Genomic DNA, 15,314 nt, shown 5'->3' on the forward strand with positions numbered 1-15,314 from the left:
GGAAAGCATCTTTGGCAACATTTTGAGATTAAAGTAAAAAAAATAATTGTGGTGGATACCCTGGATTGCAAATACAGAGGTGGGGTTTTCACGATTGTAACAGGCCATTTAATTTCATTTCTGAGGGTTTTTTTACATTTAGAATTAGGGGTTTGTACCTAATCCTGTAATCAGTCTCCTGTGAACACGCAGCCTGCGTGTTATTACGTTATGCGGATTAATTTAGCTTTTGCAGAAATAAACTTGGAGTTTAAAGGCTTTTAAACACACAAAGTAGGCCAGAAAGAGCGCCTTCAAAGTTTGCATGCAGTTGTGTCCTTTCTGCTTGTTTTACTTGACTGCCTCATAGATAACAAACTTCTGCACTGAATTTCATATGGGTACATTACTGCTTTCACTCCTTGAGAATTCAACCAGAATCCATTATTCACAGAGACAGGGCACTTTTTATTTCATCTTGCAGCTATCCTGGCCTTGAATGCTGCTGCCTCTATCACCAAAGGCCAGTAAAGTAATGATTATAAAATCATACTTTGAGGAGGTTTTCCATAACCCTTCATAGGATGTCACTCAGAATTAATCTGGATTAAATATATATATGAATTCCCACTCAGAATTAATCTGGATTAAAATATATATGAATTCCCACACTTGGTATCGATGGGAACTGCAATATCAGTATATGGTAATTTTAGAAGGTTTTTTTTTTTTCCAGCAAGAAATCCAGTAATTTTGTTGGCATTCTGAGATGGGCCTTTCGCATTTCATAACAGCTTTTCCAAATGACAGTTTGGGATCATTGCAGTGGCTGTTCTGTACATATTTTTGAGTGATAAAGCTGAAAATTTAGTCTAAAAATACCTTGAAGACCTCCCCACAAAACAGACTACAGGAGGGTTGTTACTGTATTGCAGTTGGCACAATTTGGAAGATGAGTAACTCCATTCCAGTCCCCAAAATACCTGTGTGTGGTTTTGAATCTTTAGCTTTAGTCTTGGTTTAAATTCCATTTTCCCCTTGCTCTTGAATGGAGAATGAGGGTCTTGAGGGTCTTCTGTGCTCCAACATCCCTGTCCCCTTCCCTTTTACTTGTGAACCAGGTGCGGGGGAAACTGAGGCTGGAGGAAGTAGAAGGTACATTAAAACACGTGAATGATGCCTCTCATTGACAAACTCTGTCTGAGCTTGCCCTACACAGGGCTTTTGAAGCAGCACGTCTATCAGTTTCCTCCTGGGATCACAGAGATGAGATCTGCAGGCGTGAACAATCTGACATTGGATGAAATTGGATCCTTAATCCTGTAAACGTGGGACTGGCAATCTTTCATGTGTAAAATCAAAGAGGGTTTCTTTGCCTTTCCGAGCCCGACGCCAAGCGTGCTGTCAGGAACCCCAGTGAGGTGGCAGAAGGTTCCCCCTAGGAGGGGAGATTGTGTGTGGCTGCTGGTGGATGACACTTTCTGTTCCTCCAAGGCAAACGGGGTCTCAGTGCTGGGGCTGCTCATAGTCTCTCCAGCTGTGCATCATCTCACTGCTTTGCACTGCTCACAGCAGCATTAAGTGGCCACGAGTGACATCCAAGTCACTGCAACCCTTCAGCTGGTTCAGCTACCACAATGTCCTTAGGTTAGACAGCACTTAGGTTATGAGGGCTTCAGTCCACTAAATTTATGATTCATCAGTACCGCTAGTAAAGCTCTTGGAACAGGGTAATCTCAAAAGGTTTGATTAAGGAGAGGCTCTTAATGCACCAAAGTCTTGGTTGAACAAAGCCCAAAAGCTTGCTCATGATGTCCTTGGCCAAAGCTTGTCTATTAGCAGCTTGCATTGCCATTTACTGAAGAAGGGACAAGGAGAACCAGCTTTGAAGAGAGAGATGTTTATCTGGTTCTTGGCCTAAACAGGATGAAGGGAGAGACTGCGTGGTTCAGAAGCATTGGCCTGTGAGTCAGGTTGTCTGTGAAAGGGTGCTCAGGAAAATAATCACAGCCCGAGTGAAGCTGGGATGTGGAAGTGCACTGGAGTATCTCAGCTCTTGTATGGAGACCCTTACTTGGAATTAAAGCAGTTAATTCCAGTTGGCTTGCTTAATTCTGGAAGTCAAGTATAATACATGCAATTATCTACTTCCAGTATAAAGACTTTAATTTTCCTGTGGTTTACAATGTGGACAAGCACTTGGCTTGGGTAGTAGAAAGAACAAGTGTATAGTGTGAGCTCTCTGTGCTACCTCATGGTTTGGAAACTGTGAAGTAAATTACTGCCCAGGTAGGGAGAACCTGAAAGCACATGAATGGCAAAACCCCCTTTTTATTGACCTGATTCCATGGAGATGCACTTAATGAGAAACACCTTTGTGTTTCATGGCCCAGGAATATATTTTCCAGGAAGTTCTAAGCAGCGCATGAGCTCTATCAAATTTCATGGTGATGCCAATCAGGACAAGTAGCCCTTGTCCCACTCTTGGTGCATTCCTGCATACAATTGCCACTCAATTACCACCAGCCACTTAATCAAGGATGAATTTTTATGCAGAAAGCCTGTGGCCGGCGGTTGTTTTTAGTCCCTCTTGCCTTGTGACTGCAATGCCTCACAGCCAGTTCTGTTCATTGAATGAATGGCACTTGATAAGAGCAACACAAGGCTGTGCCCTTTGCACTGCTGGCTGAAAGAAAAGCCAGGGAAGAAAATCACTTTGCTTTTCAGAAGTGGTATTGCGTGAAGCATCATAAAGTGTCCTGGACCATGTGCGTGTCCCCAGCCCTGTCATCTCTCTCTCCAGCCCCTGGCATGTGCAGCAAACCTCAGGGAGGCAGTGCTGGGATCTCTGCCACTTTCTCACAGCGTGTTTGCTCTTCAGTGACTTCGTAATCCAGCTGCACAAAACATCCTCCCTGCTGACTCTGTGTCTGGGGGGCAGGTGACAGCAAGGGGCATCATCTCAGCTGGGCTGGAGGGTTGTGCAGTGGCTGCAGTGGGATGAGGCATCGGCAGGTTCCTCATCTGCTCATGCCCTGACATGGAATTACACAGCCTGACACAAAAACCCTCACAAAAGTTTTCTATCATGTGTACAGGCTTGTTTCGTATCTACTAAATAAGGTTGTGTGATGTAAATCAGCTGAGATCATAGAATCACAGACCAGTTTGGGTTGGAAGGGACCTTAAAGCTCCTCCAGTTCCAACCCCATGCTACAGGCAGGGACATGTTCCACTAGAGCAGGTTGCTCCAAGCCCCGTCCAACCTGGCCTTGAACACTCCAGGGATGGGGCAGCCACAGCTTCTCTGGGCACCCTGTGCCAGTGCCTCAGCACCCTCATAGTGAAGATGTTTTTCCTAATATCTAATACTAAATCTACCCTTTGTCATCTTAAAGCCATTCTGCTTGTCCTGTCCCTACAGGCCCTTGTTAAAAGTACTTCTCCTGATTTCTTGTCAGTCCCTTTAGGCACTGGAAGCTGCCCTATGGTCTTCCTGGAGCCTTCTCTTCTCTAGGCTGAATAAGCCCAGCACTCTGAGTGCAAACATCCAGCCAATTCCTTATCTACCGAGTGGTCCATCGGTCAAATCCAGTTCAGAGACAAGGATGTTGTGCAGGACAAGGATGTTGTGCAGGACAGTATCAAAGGCTTTGCCCAAGTCCAGATAGTTGACATCAATTGTGCTCTTCCCTTATGCACCAGTGCTGTCACCCTGTTGTAGAAGGCAACCAAGTTTGTTTGTCCCAGCCAGCTCCACCGTGTCTGCCTATGTGAGGAATCTGTTAGGATGTTTTACACAAGAATCCAGACACTCTGCTTCAAATGCAGATAAAACTTAGACATTACTCATTTCTGTTTGACTGTCAGTTCCCGTGGGCCTGATGAAAGCAGCAGTGGGTCCCAGCTATTCAGCTCACCCTGCTGTTGTATCTGGGGCTGCTGTGATTCCTCTGTAGTGTTGCCAGGACCTTGGAGAGGATGGAAACCCTGACAGGAGAATGCGGGCGCTACACCATGGGGATTAGAGTTCAAAGTGCTTTAAACCGTGGTGCCCAGTTGTTGTGTCCAGCTGACAATGACCAGCAAAGTCCACAGAGACACAAGTAATTTTATCCAAACCATCTTGGGATTACTGCTTGAGGTCTGCTCATTTTCCAGCTCTTGCTTTTGGCACTTTAACCCCTGAAAGCCAGGTCTTTCTGGCTTAGAGGGACCAGAGATGGCCCATTTGGTTTTCATTTTCTATGCACTGATGGAGCCCTGGTGAAGTCTCCTTCAGAGAGGCCATAACTTAGAGAAGATGAAGGGAGGGAGCAGACTGGGGGAGTGCAATGACATCAGGTGGTCACAAACGCATGTTGTGGCTGAGCAATGCTCATGGGAGCTGTGAAGGCCCTGGAGGAAATCGGTGCCAGCATTAACGCTACAGCAAAAACCCCAGGGCGAAGGCAGCATGAGAGAGGCAGGTACCGAGAGGCTCTGAAAGGGCAAATTTGTGATTCAGAAACATGAACAAGAATGTCTTACCTGGATCATTTCCTTTAACACTATTTACAGAGTGAGGCTGGAGGGACAGCACCTAACAGATGAGTACAGCAATAATGAAGGCAGGGCTTCATCATCCTCCTCGGGTCCATACCACTACAGCTCCTCCCTTCGCACAGGGACATTCGACTAATCCTGGAGCACCTATTGCTACCATTATGCAAATAATAACGGTGTGATGTGAAGGAGTAATTCCTTTGTGACGGGGTGCTGATTGCCCACTAGATGGTACTAGGCATCGACTCTGAACTTGTGATTAAACTGCCTGCTGTCGATGTTTTCAGGCTCTGGGGGTTGTTAGGAAACCTCTTGGCTTTTCCATTTACTTTTTTTATCCACAGCCAGCTTTATAAATGGGTGGGTTTTGTCCCATGCGGTGTCATCGTTAGTTCAGCATGGGAAATGGTGTGATGAGATTAAAATAACAAACCTGGAGGCACAGAGAATGTGTGTGAGTCTTGACTGCTGCTGCCTGTGCTTTAGACCACACATTCAACCCCCGTACAGAGAATGACCCAGTTCCTAAGCCTTTTCGTGTTGGATCTTTACCAGACTTGGCTTCTATAGGTTGTGGAGGCTTTGGGACGCATAAAGAGCACACATCAATGCTTTCCTCCCTGATAAGCAAAGAGCAGTACATTGTGCCAGGCAAGGCCTGTCCCCTGCACGAATGGGATATCGGAAACATCACCTGTAGCTGGGAAACTGCCTGGCTCAGGTTTGTCCCTGGGTTTGGCATTGTGCTTTAGCTGGGCTTTCCCCTGCAGACACACCAGAGCAGTCCCACAGGGCTGCGGAATCATCAGGTCACTGATGGCAGGTACCAGGCTGTCACCTCTTCCCAGGCACAGGAGCAAATGCCTACGACTGGGCTGGAGACACACACTGGAGCTGTCAGTGAGTACTCAGGTTGGTTCATCTGGAAGGGATCAGGCAGGACTTTGCTAACAGAGAGGGGCTGGAGCACATCCTGGCTCTCCCCGGCTTTAGGGGCACCAGGAGGACCACGCTTTGCCCAGCACAGTGGTGAAGGGGTGAGTGCTGCTGCAGGCATTCCCTCCTGGAGGGGAATGAAGCCAAAATGCCCATTTACAACACATAAGTGGCTGTGCCAAGTCAAACAGTCAGTTTCCAACCTGCATTTCTTGCTGCTTCGTGGCTTCCTTCATAGCCTGGTACTTAACTGGTGTGGAGTTCAGTGACACTGTGGGGTCGTTAAGCTTCCAGTACGGAGATACATACAGCTCTATAGCGACAAAAATAGGGGGTTTTGCTTATGAACAGTGCTTTGTACAGCTGGGAATAGCCACATTGCCACAAAGTTCTTAAAAAAAAAGACACAAATGCTAGTTTGGATATTAAGATTAATATATTTAATCTTTCTTGTTTGTAAAACAAGACATAAATTTGTGTATATATATATAATTTATATAATTTTTTAAATTTATATATACTATATACAGACAATAAAAAAATTTTCCTCTGTATTAGACTGAGAGATGTCTGGAGGAATGATATGGGCATAACAGGGAGCTTGAAGAAACTCAGAGCTTCATAATAGATAATTCCCGGGGAAAAGAAAAACCCAGCTCCCTGTCAGCCTTCAGCATTATAACAGGCTTTGCCCACCACAGACTGAAATTCCAACCTGGCTCTTCCACTGTGTATTTGCTACATGGTTGTTGAAAGCAGGAGGCTGTCCCCGCAGCAGGATCCTCTCTGCCTTGCCGACAGCAATGGCCAAAGTCCGGGACAGCCGTGGGCCAGGGGAGGTTATTGCACTCGCTAGAGGATGCGCATGTTAGAAGCACATTGTGCATTTCCGTAACTCCTATGGAAGAACGAGAGATTTCGGATGTGCATATTTATAAAGAAATCATAGGGATGGGAAGCGACTGATCCTGCAGAGATCCCCGATCATCCCCAAGCGCTGGGGCAAGCTGGCTGGTGTTCACAACCCGCCTCACTCCTCCTGGGAGGCTGATGCCACTGTCTCCCTTTCCAGCCAGAGGTGGGTGCGATGGGGATTGGTGCCAGGACCCCAGGAGAACCCGCTCTCCCTGTGCGTGTGTGAAGTGCAGGGTAAGGGTGATGAAATGTGTAACCTTGCATTTTGGAAGGTGGCTGACTGCAGTGAAGCACCAGTTAAGGCAGTCTGATTGATTAGGTCTAGACTGGGAGGATGAGGGGAACCTTGGGGTGTGAAGAGAAGCAGGAATTATTTTACCATTCACCTGGAAGTGAAAAAAGAATAATTCAAAAGACCCCAACTCCAATAAATAACCATCACACAGTACTCAATAATGCTTCTTACGGCAGTCAGCCCAGTGGGGACAGGAAAAGGACCCCAGCACGCTGGCAAGTAGGGCAGCTCCCTTGGCCAGTGGCAGTAGCACTGCCTGAGTGAGGGACAAGCCATGGCTCACAGAGAAAGCTGATCTGGGTTCCTCTCTAATTGGGAATGGTGAAAAGAAGTAGGAGAGGGTTTGGGCTGAGCCTTGGAGCATGGACCTGACCTCTGGAGAATGGTGTGAAAGAGGTCTCCTCTCAGCTGTTAGCCCAGCTTCTGGCTTGCAATGGTCAAAGATCAGTCTGGGTTCCTTGCAGTGTAGACACAGCCGTACAGCAGAGGAAGGGGAACACAGGATCATAGAATCATTTAGGGTGGAAAAGACCCTTAAGATCATTGGGTCCAACTATAAACCAACCACTGTCAAGTCCACCACTTAGCCATGTCCCCAAGTGCTACATGCACACGTCTTTTAAATGCCTCCAGTGATGGTGACTCAGCCACTGCCCTGGGCAGCCTGTTCCAGGGCTTCATAACCCTTTGGTGAAGAAATTTTTGCTAATATCTAATTTAAACCTCCCCTGGCACAACTTGAGGCTATTTCCTCCCATCCTATCACTATTGAGACTTGACACCCACCTTACAACATCCTCCTGTCAGGCAGTTGTAGGTACCCCCCGAGCCTTCTCTTCTCCAGACTGACCCCCTCAGGTCCCTCAGCTGTTCCCCATCACACTTGTGCTCCAGGCCCTGCACCAGCTCTGGTACCCTTCTCTGGCCCTTCTCCAGCACCTCAATGTCTCTCTTGTAGTGCAGGGCCCAGAACTGAACACAGGATTCGAGGTGCAGCCTCACCAGTGCCCAATGCAGGGGCACAGTCACTGCCCTGGCCCTGCTGCCACACTGGTGCTGATACAGGCCAGGATGCTGGTGGCTTCTTGGCCACCTGGGCACAGGCTGGCTCATGCTGTGGCTGCTGAGCACCACCTCCATGTCCTCTTCCACCCGACAGCTTTCCAGCCACTCTGCCCCAAGCCTGTAGCCTTGTGTGAGGTTGATGTGGCCCAAATGAAGGAGCTGGCACTGAATTGCACACAACTGGCCCCAGCCCATCAATCCAGCCCATCCAGATCCCTCTGCAAAGCCTTCCTACCCTCAAGCAAATCCACACTTCTACCCAGGTGATGTCACCTGCAAGCTTACTGGGAGTGCACTTGATCTCCTTGTCCAGGTTGTCTATAAAGACGTTAAACAGAACTGGCTGCAATACTGAGCCCTGGGGAGCAGCACTCGTGACCAGCCACCAATGGGATTTAACTCCATTCACCACAACCCTTTGGGCCCAGCCATCCAAGCAGTGTTCTAAGGGTACACCCATCCAAGCCACTTTCTCTAGGAAAATGCTGTGGGAAGCTGTGTCAAAGGCTTTACTACAGCCGAGGCAGACAGCATCCACAGCCGTTCCCTCACCCACTAAGCAGCTCACTGTGCTACAGACGATCAGGTTAGTCAAGCAGTACCTGCCTTTCGTAAACCCATGGTGACTGGGCCTTATCACTTGGGTGTCCTGCGTGTGCCACGAGATGGCACTCAAATGATCTGCTCTACAACCTGCCGGGACACGGAGGCCAGAGTGACAGCCCCGTGGTTCCCTGGGTCCTCCCTGCTCACACTCATTAAGCCCTTGCCTTTTGCCTAAGCCGTGTGAGCAGAGCCTGGAAGGGTGACTCAGCTCTGCCCCAGGATTATGGCATCCTGTCCATGCTAGGACTGCTTCCCAAGCCCTAGCACAGCAGTAGGGACTTGCACCCCACTGATCCCTTCTGCTGCTAATGATGCTGCGCTTGTGGGCCAGGAAGAGCCTGGAGGCAGAAGAGCTGTTTACGTGGCAAGACACTGGTTTGGCTCTAAACTGCCCAAGTGAAGCCAGGAGATGTCAGCTCAGTTCCTGCTCACTCACTGACCCACCGTGACAAAGGTCTTTGCACAGGTGAGGCCCAGAACCTCCACATCAGTGTGGAGATGGGGTGCCTGTGCCCCCCAAGCACCATCACTGACAAACGAACGTGGTACAGCTGCTTGACAGCCCCGATGATCTGGTTGCACAGCTCGCAGCAGGGCATGCAAAACCACCTCGAAACCACCCCCAACGCAACCACCCGTTCTGCAGAGACGAAAGAGCATCGTGACCACCACAAACCCCAGTAGACGTGAGCCTGTAGACACGCATCCTCACCAGACCTACGCGATTTGAGACCCACGAGCGCACAGCACGCACCGGCTTGCTGGCTGTCGCAGCTGGTTTACTTATTGATCAGCGTCTTCAGGGAGCGCGTGAGCGTGCTCATGACGGTGGCAACCGTGGCTGACTGGTGGCTGAGCTGCTCCACTGCCTGCTGGTGGCTGAGCGTTCTGGCCGTGGACTCCTCGGCAGCCTTCAGCAGGAAGGTGTAGTTCCTCACCACTTCCTCCACCTTTGCCAGCAGCTCTTGGCGCTGCGACTCCGAGCGCACCACGTACACCAGCCTCACAAACGTCTCGATGAGGCTGCTGAGCACCTGGAAGCTGCTTGTGATGGCGGAGAGCATGTGGGTAGGGCTCTTGTCGACGGCTGCCACGCGGCGGCAGGATGCACGGAACTCCTTGAACTTGAGGGCGAGCTCTTGCTTGTACTCAGCCAGTTGGGAGATGTAGGGTTTGCAGTCCCGGACGTCTGGGCTCACCACGCACTGCCTCAGGATAGTCAGGAGCTCATTGGTGTCCAGCTGCACTTGCAGGAACCCGTTGGGAAAGCTGTAGGCATGGCCTCGGAGGGCGTTGATCTTTGTCAGGCTCCCCTCAAAACTGGAGGTTCTTAAATCTATTTCCTGGGTCTGGCTGTCACTGGGACTGCTACAGGCTGTTGCATCCAGGACCTGAAGAGTTCTGCTCATGACTGGGACCATTTGATTACCCAGTTTCATTCCTGGGAGTATCTGCATGGGGATGGAATAGGACAGCTCATCCTTCTCACTCCCGTCATCTGCAACATCGCATTTCCTGTAGTAGAAGCAGTACCGGATGGAGCAGCACTTCTCATCCTCCATGTCTTCATCCCGCAGCTCAGCAGGACTCGGATACATCTCCTCCTGGACAGAGAACACTGCTGAACCCTTCTGGTTCTTTTTCTCCTGTGCTATCTGGACATAGGAGGGTTCAGGCATTCCGGTGGCTTCCTGGAGTTTGCTTTTCAGAAGGGGACAAAGGATGCTGGGCTCAGGTTCTTTCTGTGGGCCCTTCTGTTTCGTTGTATAGATGTTCTGGTAGATGTCAGAGGACAGGGATGTCCTTTCAGTCTTATCTATTTCACTGACGCTGTAGCGACGCAAAAGCTTCCTGTAGTGTGGAGCGCCCATGCACTCCCCCCGGGAAGCGCAGGTGGTCAAACAGGACATGCTGTTCTCTGGATCTGACCGGTACTCTCTGGACTCTAAACTCGTGGAACGTATCCGCTTGCCTTTGGAAGGGCTGCTCATGCTTGTCAACCGAATGGCTTCCTCCTGCTTCTGCTCATTGCTAGCTTTATCTCTCCCTCTCCTCTCCAGTTCTGGCATCACCATGTGGTTGGGAGGTGGCCTCACCCCCCTGCAGATCCGCTTGCAGTCGCAGCTACGCCTTTGCTCCCTCGACATCCCTGGGACCTTCTGCACGGGGCTGCTCCTTAGCTGGCAGCTGCAGCGCCCAGGGGCAGGAGGGTGCAGGTACTCCTGTGGTGGGAGATCACCTTTGCTCTTTGGCTTGAGCAGCTCCTCGAGGAATTCCAGCTCGTACTGCTTCACCTTCTGCAGCTGTGCTTGCCGCTCATCTGTCTCCTTCTTCAGCCGGGTTGGAAAAGTTGCTGAGAACAAGTTCCTCAGCCTGAAGGAAGCTTTCGGAGCTTTGGGTTTCGCTGGGACATCAGCCTCTTGTTGGGTCACCTCCAGGGCTTTCTCTGCTTTTTTGGAAGGCACGGTGCTGATCTGCAGGCTCTCGGATCTGTGCACCAGCGGGACTGGCCCTTTGGGTTCCTCACTGGTGCTTCTGAAAGCGCTACCAGGCGATGGAGAGTGCACGTTGCTACTCTCGGCTTTGAAGCCTTTGGCTGAGCTTTCCTGTTGCATTTTCTGCCCTTGGTTTGAAGGAGCTGCATGTTTCTGAAAGACAAGGCTCGGGGCTTCCCCACCTGCCTTTGGACCTGGCTCTCCGCTTGTGGCTCTTCCTGGAGCATCCCTACCTGCTTTTTGCTGGTAGCTTTTAGAGGCAGAAGTCTTAGTGGGCATCGTTTCCTCACCTGAGCTGCTGTGGAAAGCTTCCGCCTTACTGCCGTGAGCTTCTTTAGGACTTGGAGAGTCTTCACAGTGCTGCTGTGGAGGGAGCTGCTGCTGCTGCTGCTGCTGGCAGTTGCACGATGTGTCTGCGGTTTGTGGACCTCCTTTGGGTTTCAGAGGCTTGCTGCTGGCTGGTGCACAGCTGCTGGTACCGTTCGTGTTCCTGTCCTCTTTTGAGGCTGCTGTCACTTGCGGAGCTGAGCCTTTTGCGTTTGCCACTTGTTGCAGTGCAGCTGCAATGATGGCTGGAGTTACACCGCTTTTCTGATCCAGGAGGAGCTTGGAGCTTGGCTGGACCTCTTTGGGCATCTTCTCTTGTAGATCCTGTGCCTGCTCCATGCTGGGGACCGCTGTGGCATGCAGAGATACCTCAAAGGCAGCTTTAGTGTGGCCTGCACCTTTGCATTCAGAGCCTGACACTGGAGCCCCCCTGCTCTGCTCACTGAGCTGCGGGGTCAGTGCTGGCTTGGCGGCCGAGGGGTAGCTCCTCTCAGGATGCTGCTGCTCCTGCTTGCTCTTGCAGTTGGTGAGGCTGGGGCTTTGGTTAGAGAAAGCTGGCTTCAACGAAGGGCTTGGCTCCTGGAGGCTTAGGGCACAGGGGGAGGTGAGCACAGCCTGGGCAGCACAGCTCTGGATTCGGAAGGGCAAGTCCTTTCTGGCCAGGAGGTTCTCTTTGTTGATGTGTTGAGCGAGGAAGTAGGCTGCGTTCTGATGCTGCTTCATGGCAGAGACCATCTCTGAGATATCTGTTAGCTCTGAAGAGTTGGTTTCATGGCCAGAATCCAGGGATGACTCGGGAGTGATGGCAGCCAGCACAATAAGACCTGAGGAGGGACACAAATTAAACCCCACGACAACACTCACACCCCACTGGTGTACAGAGGAGAGGGGAACCTCATGAGGCAGGAGGGCTCCAGGAATGCAGAACACAGCATCCCACTGGAGACGTTTTAGTGACTTCCCGCAACTAAGAGTTAATGCTTTTAAGAGATCACTTGTCAGCACCAGCTGGCTTGTTAAGTCAACACAGCAACAGATCTTGGCCAAGGAAAAGGTCCTGGGAAGCTTTCCAGTGTTAGTGACAGCAGAGCTACAGAGACTCATCTGGCCCAAGAAGGAAAATTGGGCCAGACAAGTCCCAGACTCTGCCGTGGTGAATAGGGAAACCAAGGTGGGGAGAGGGACAAAGGAGTGTGCTGCCAGCAGGCTGGTACCAGAGACACCCCTCTGACAGCAGGTTTGCCCTAGGAAGGGCTCACACTGCAAAACCTGGGTGAGAACCTGCAAAGACCGAGGGCTGAAGGTACCAACTGAGCGGGGTTACAGCTGGGAGGAACTCGTGCTCACAGTACTGGCTTGTTAGGGACTCATTCCAGCATCGTGGCACATGGACCATGGCAGACAGGGGGTAACCAAGACACTCCTTCAGGCACCATCAAGGAGACGAGTCCCACTTCAGCTGCTTAGAAACCTCCTGAGCATCAGTTCGGCTGCCCCTGCTACAGCCTGTTGCCACAACTTGGATTTACTAGAACCTGCTCCACAATCACATACAGGATGAGAGTAGAAGACTAAAGGGAAGGATATACCAAAGGAAAGAAAGGCTACAAGGAAGAAAAGAAGTCATAGCCATCGAAATACCTGCTGTCTGCTGTGGAGGGGGATGCGGACAATCCTCTGAAGCAGCCAAGGCTTCCAGTGCTTGCAGGGTGGACACCAGGGCATCATCCAGCTCTTGGGCATGGTCTCGGACCGTCCGTGGTTGCACGTTGTCTATCAGTGTGACAGGGATCTCATCGTAGAGGATGCCACAGAGGTGCCGGCCCTGCTCCTGGCTCTGGGCAGCCGCGCGGCGCTTGGGATCATCCTCATCCGAGCTGTTGTCTCGGAAGCCGGGAGGGGGAGCAGCAATGGCGGGGAGCAGGGACGTCGTCTCGTCTTCTTCCTCGTCGTTCCCAGGAGGGGGAAGAGACATCAAGTCCACCATGTTATCCCGGGTGCTGCCGGGCTTGCCCCCTTTGCATGAGGCCAGCCGGCTCTTGAGTTTGGCTTGGCAGGACTCGCAGTAGAAGTGCGAGGCGTCGCTGCGCAGGTGGGTGTCTATGGTGTGTGCCCTGGCCCTGCCTGTGTGCCTGTCTTGGTCAAGGCCATCCGGGTCGTACTCCTTGGCTGTCCCGTTGTAGCCTTGGCCAGAGCTTTTGGAGGTGGGGTCGGATTTGGTCCTGGGGCGGGTTTCCTCAAAAAATATCAGGTTTTCATTGATGTCCGTCCCGCTCTCTCTCTCCTTCCTCTGCTCTCGCATGTGCAGGTAGCAGAAGCTGATGAGCTCCGAGTCGGAAGCCCTGGCTGGTGGAGCCCCGGCTGCTCCGGTGCTGGGGGCAGAGCCAGCCACCAACCCGCTCTCTTTCTTTGCCGTGTGCCCCGGGGCGGCAGGCCGGTGGAAGTTGTGTGCGTTGATGTAATCTAAACCAAAACCACAGCGGGCACGTTAGCAGCAGCGCCCAGGAGAAGGGGAAACAGCACGGGGAAGCTCCTGCTCGCCCTGGAGGAGCATCCGTGTGCGCTCTGCCCTCCAGCCCTCAGCTCGGTGGGCAGCTGGGAGAGATGCAAATAAAGAAATCTCCTGCACGTGCAGGTTGGAAGGGCCCTTTAAAGGTCATCTGCTCCAACCCCCTGCAATGAGCAGGGACATCATCTACTAGATCAGGTTGCTCAGAGCCCCATCTAACCTGACCTTGAATGTTTCCAGGGATGAGGCATCTACAACCTCTCTAGGCAACCTGTGCCAGTATTTTACCACCCTCGTCATAAAACATTTCTTCCTTATATCAATCTGAATCTACCCTTTTCTGGTTTAAAACCATTACCTCTTGTGCCATGCTATAGGCTCTCATAAAAAGTCTGTCCCCATCTTTCTTTTAAGCCTTCTTTAAGTACTGAAACACCACAAGAAGGTCTCCTCAGAGCCTTCTCTTTGCTAGGCTAAAACCCCCCACCTCTCAGCCTGTCCTCCTAGGAGACGTGTTCCATCCCTCTCATCATTTTTGTGGCTCTCTTCTGGACCCACTCCAACAGATCCATGTCCTTCTTGTACCGAGGACTCCAGAGCTGGATGCAGTACTCTAAGGGGGAGTTTCACCAGAGCAGAGTAGAGAGGGAGAATCCCCTCCCTCAACCTGCACACTTCTCTTTATGCAGCCCAGGACATGGTTGGCTTTCTGGGCTGCAAGCACACATTGCCAGCTCATGCCAGCTTTTCATCCACCAGCATCATGCCCTCCGCCCCTGCTGTTAAGCATTGCCCTACAACAACCTCCCACTGCTCCCTTGTGTAAAGCAAGCAGGTGAAATACCTTCTGAACTTGTGGCCAGTGGTCCAGCCTCAGGAGGGGCATCTGTCTGCATTACAGGTTGGATTGTGCAGCTGTGCTGGGAATGGCTGCCAGGGGCATGCAGGCTCCATCTTACCAAGTATAGATTAAATCAAATAAATCCCAATTAAAGTCATTAGCTGAACAAATTGGACAGTGTGTCTCCCCAGATACGTTCGTGTTATACTGTTCATCACTTGCGATGCTAAAATCCCAGACAAAACAATATCTATTCTCATTTACGGGCACTCTGGTCCTCAGGAAGGGCAGCTCTGTGAGTGAACACAAGGCTGCTGCAGCTGGGGATGCACGTTCAGCTCATGGACTGAAGCAGAGGCTTTCCCAAAGCAACCTCACTGGGTGCCTGTGCTGAACCAGGCCACTGTCCTGGATGGGGCCAGAACCCTAAAATCCATAATCCAGCTGCTGGGAGAGGAGGTCCTGATGAAGAAATGAGAGAGCAGCCTAGGGCATGTTGCTGCTTGGCTGATAATGGCTGCTGCTTAGAGCAGGGAGAAGAAGGGGCAGAGGCAAATTGCCTGCATAGCTCCAGCACAGCACAACCCTTCCCATGGAAGGCAAGGATCTAGCATCCAGCTCTGCAAGGAAATGTGGAGACTGGGATGTAACTGAGAGCATCCGAAAAGAGCGTGCATTTCTAGAAACATCTGCAGTTCAGCAGGAGCTTTCAATGGGCCTCAGGGAAAATGGATGTGCTCCTATTCTAGGCGCAAAGCACGGGCCAGGGCTTGCTTTTACATTTAAGATACTGGCACAGCC

The 15,314-nt window shown here is 51.1% G+C and overlaps 1 protein-coding gene across 4 annotated transcripts in view; it reads right to left on the reverse strand.

The window, feature by feature from the left end:
* Window positions 1–8,204: 8,204 nt before the first annotated feature.
* The window catches only part of FRMPD3 (FERM and PDZ domain containing 3), a 53,059-nt gene continuing 45,949 nt past the window's right edge, over window positions 8,205–15,314 (reverse strand). For all 4 annotated transcript variants that reach the window (XM_062640514.1, XM_062640515.1, XM_062640512.1 and 1 more), the window contains 2 exons: window positions 12,805–13,626; window positions 8,205–11,987 (listed from right to left, as the gene is read on the reverse strand). In XM_062640514.1, coding sequence (XP_062496498.1) covers window positions 9,121–11,987; window positions 12,805–13,626 — 3,689 coding nt within the window. In that variant the 3' untranslated portion in view covers window positions 8,205–9,120. The remainder of the gene's footprint in view (window positions 11,988–12,804; window positions 13,627–15,314) is intronic.

This window comes from Pezoporus occidentalis, unplaced genomic scaffold (genome assembly GCF_034315485.1).
Source record: "Pezoporus occidentalis ecotype Australia unplaced genomic scaffold, CSIRO_AGI_Poc_V1 ctg65, whole genome shotgun sequence".
Lineage (NCBI taxonomy): Eukaryota > Metazoa > Chordata > Aves > Psittaciformes > Psittacidae > Pezoporus > Pezoporus occidentalis.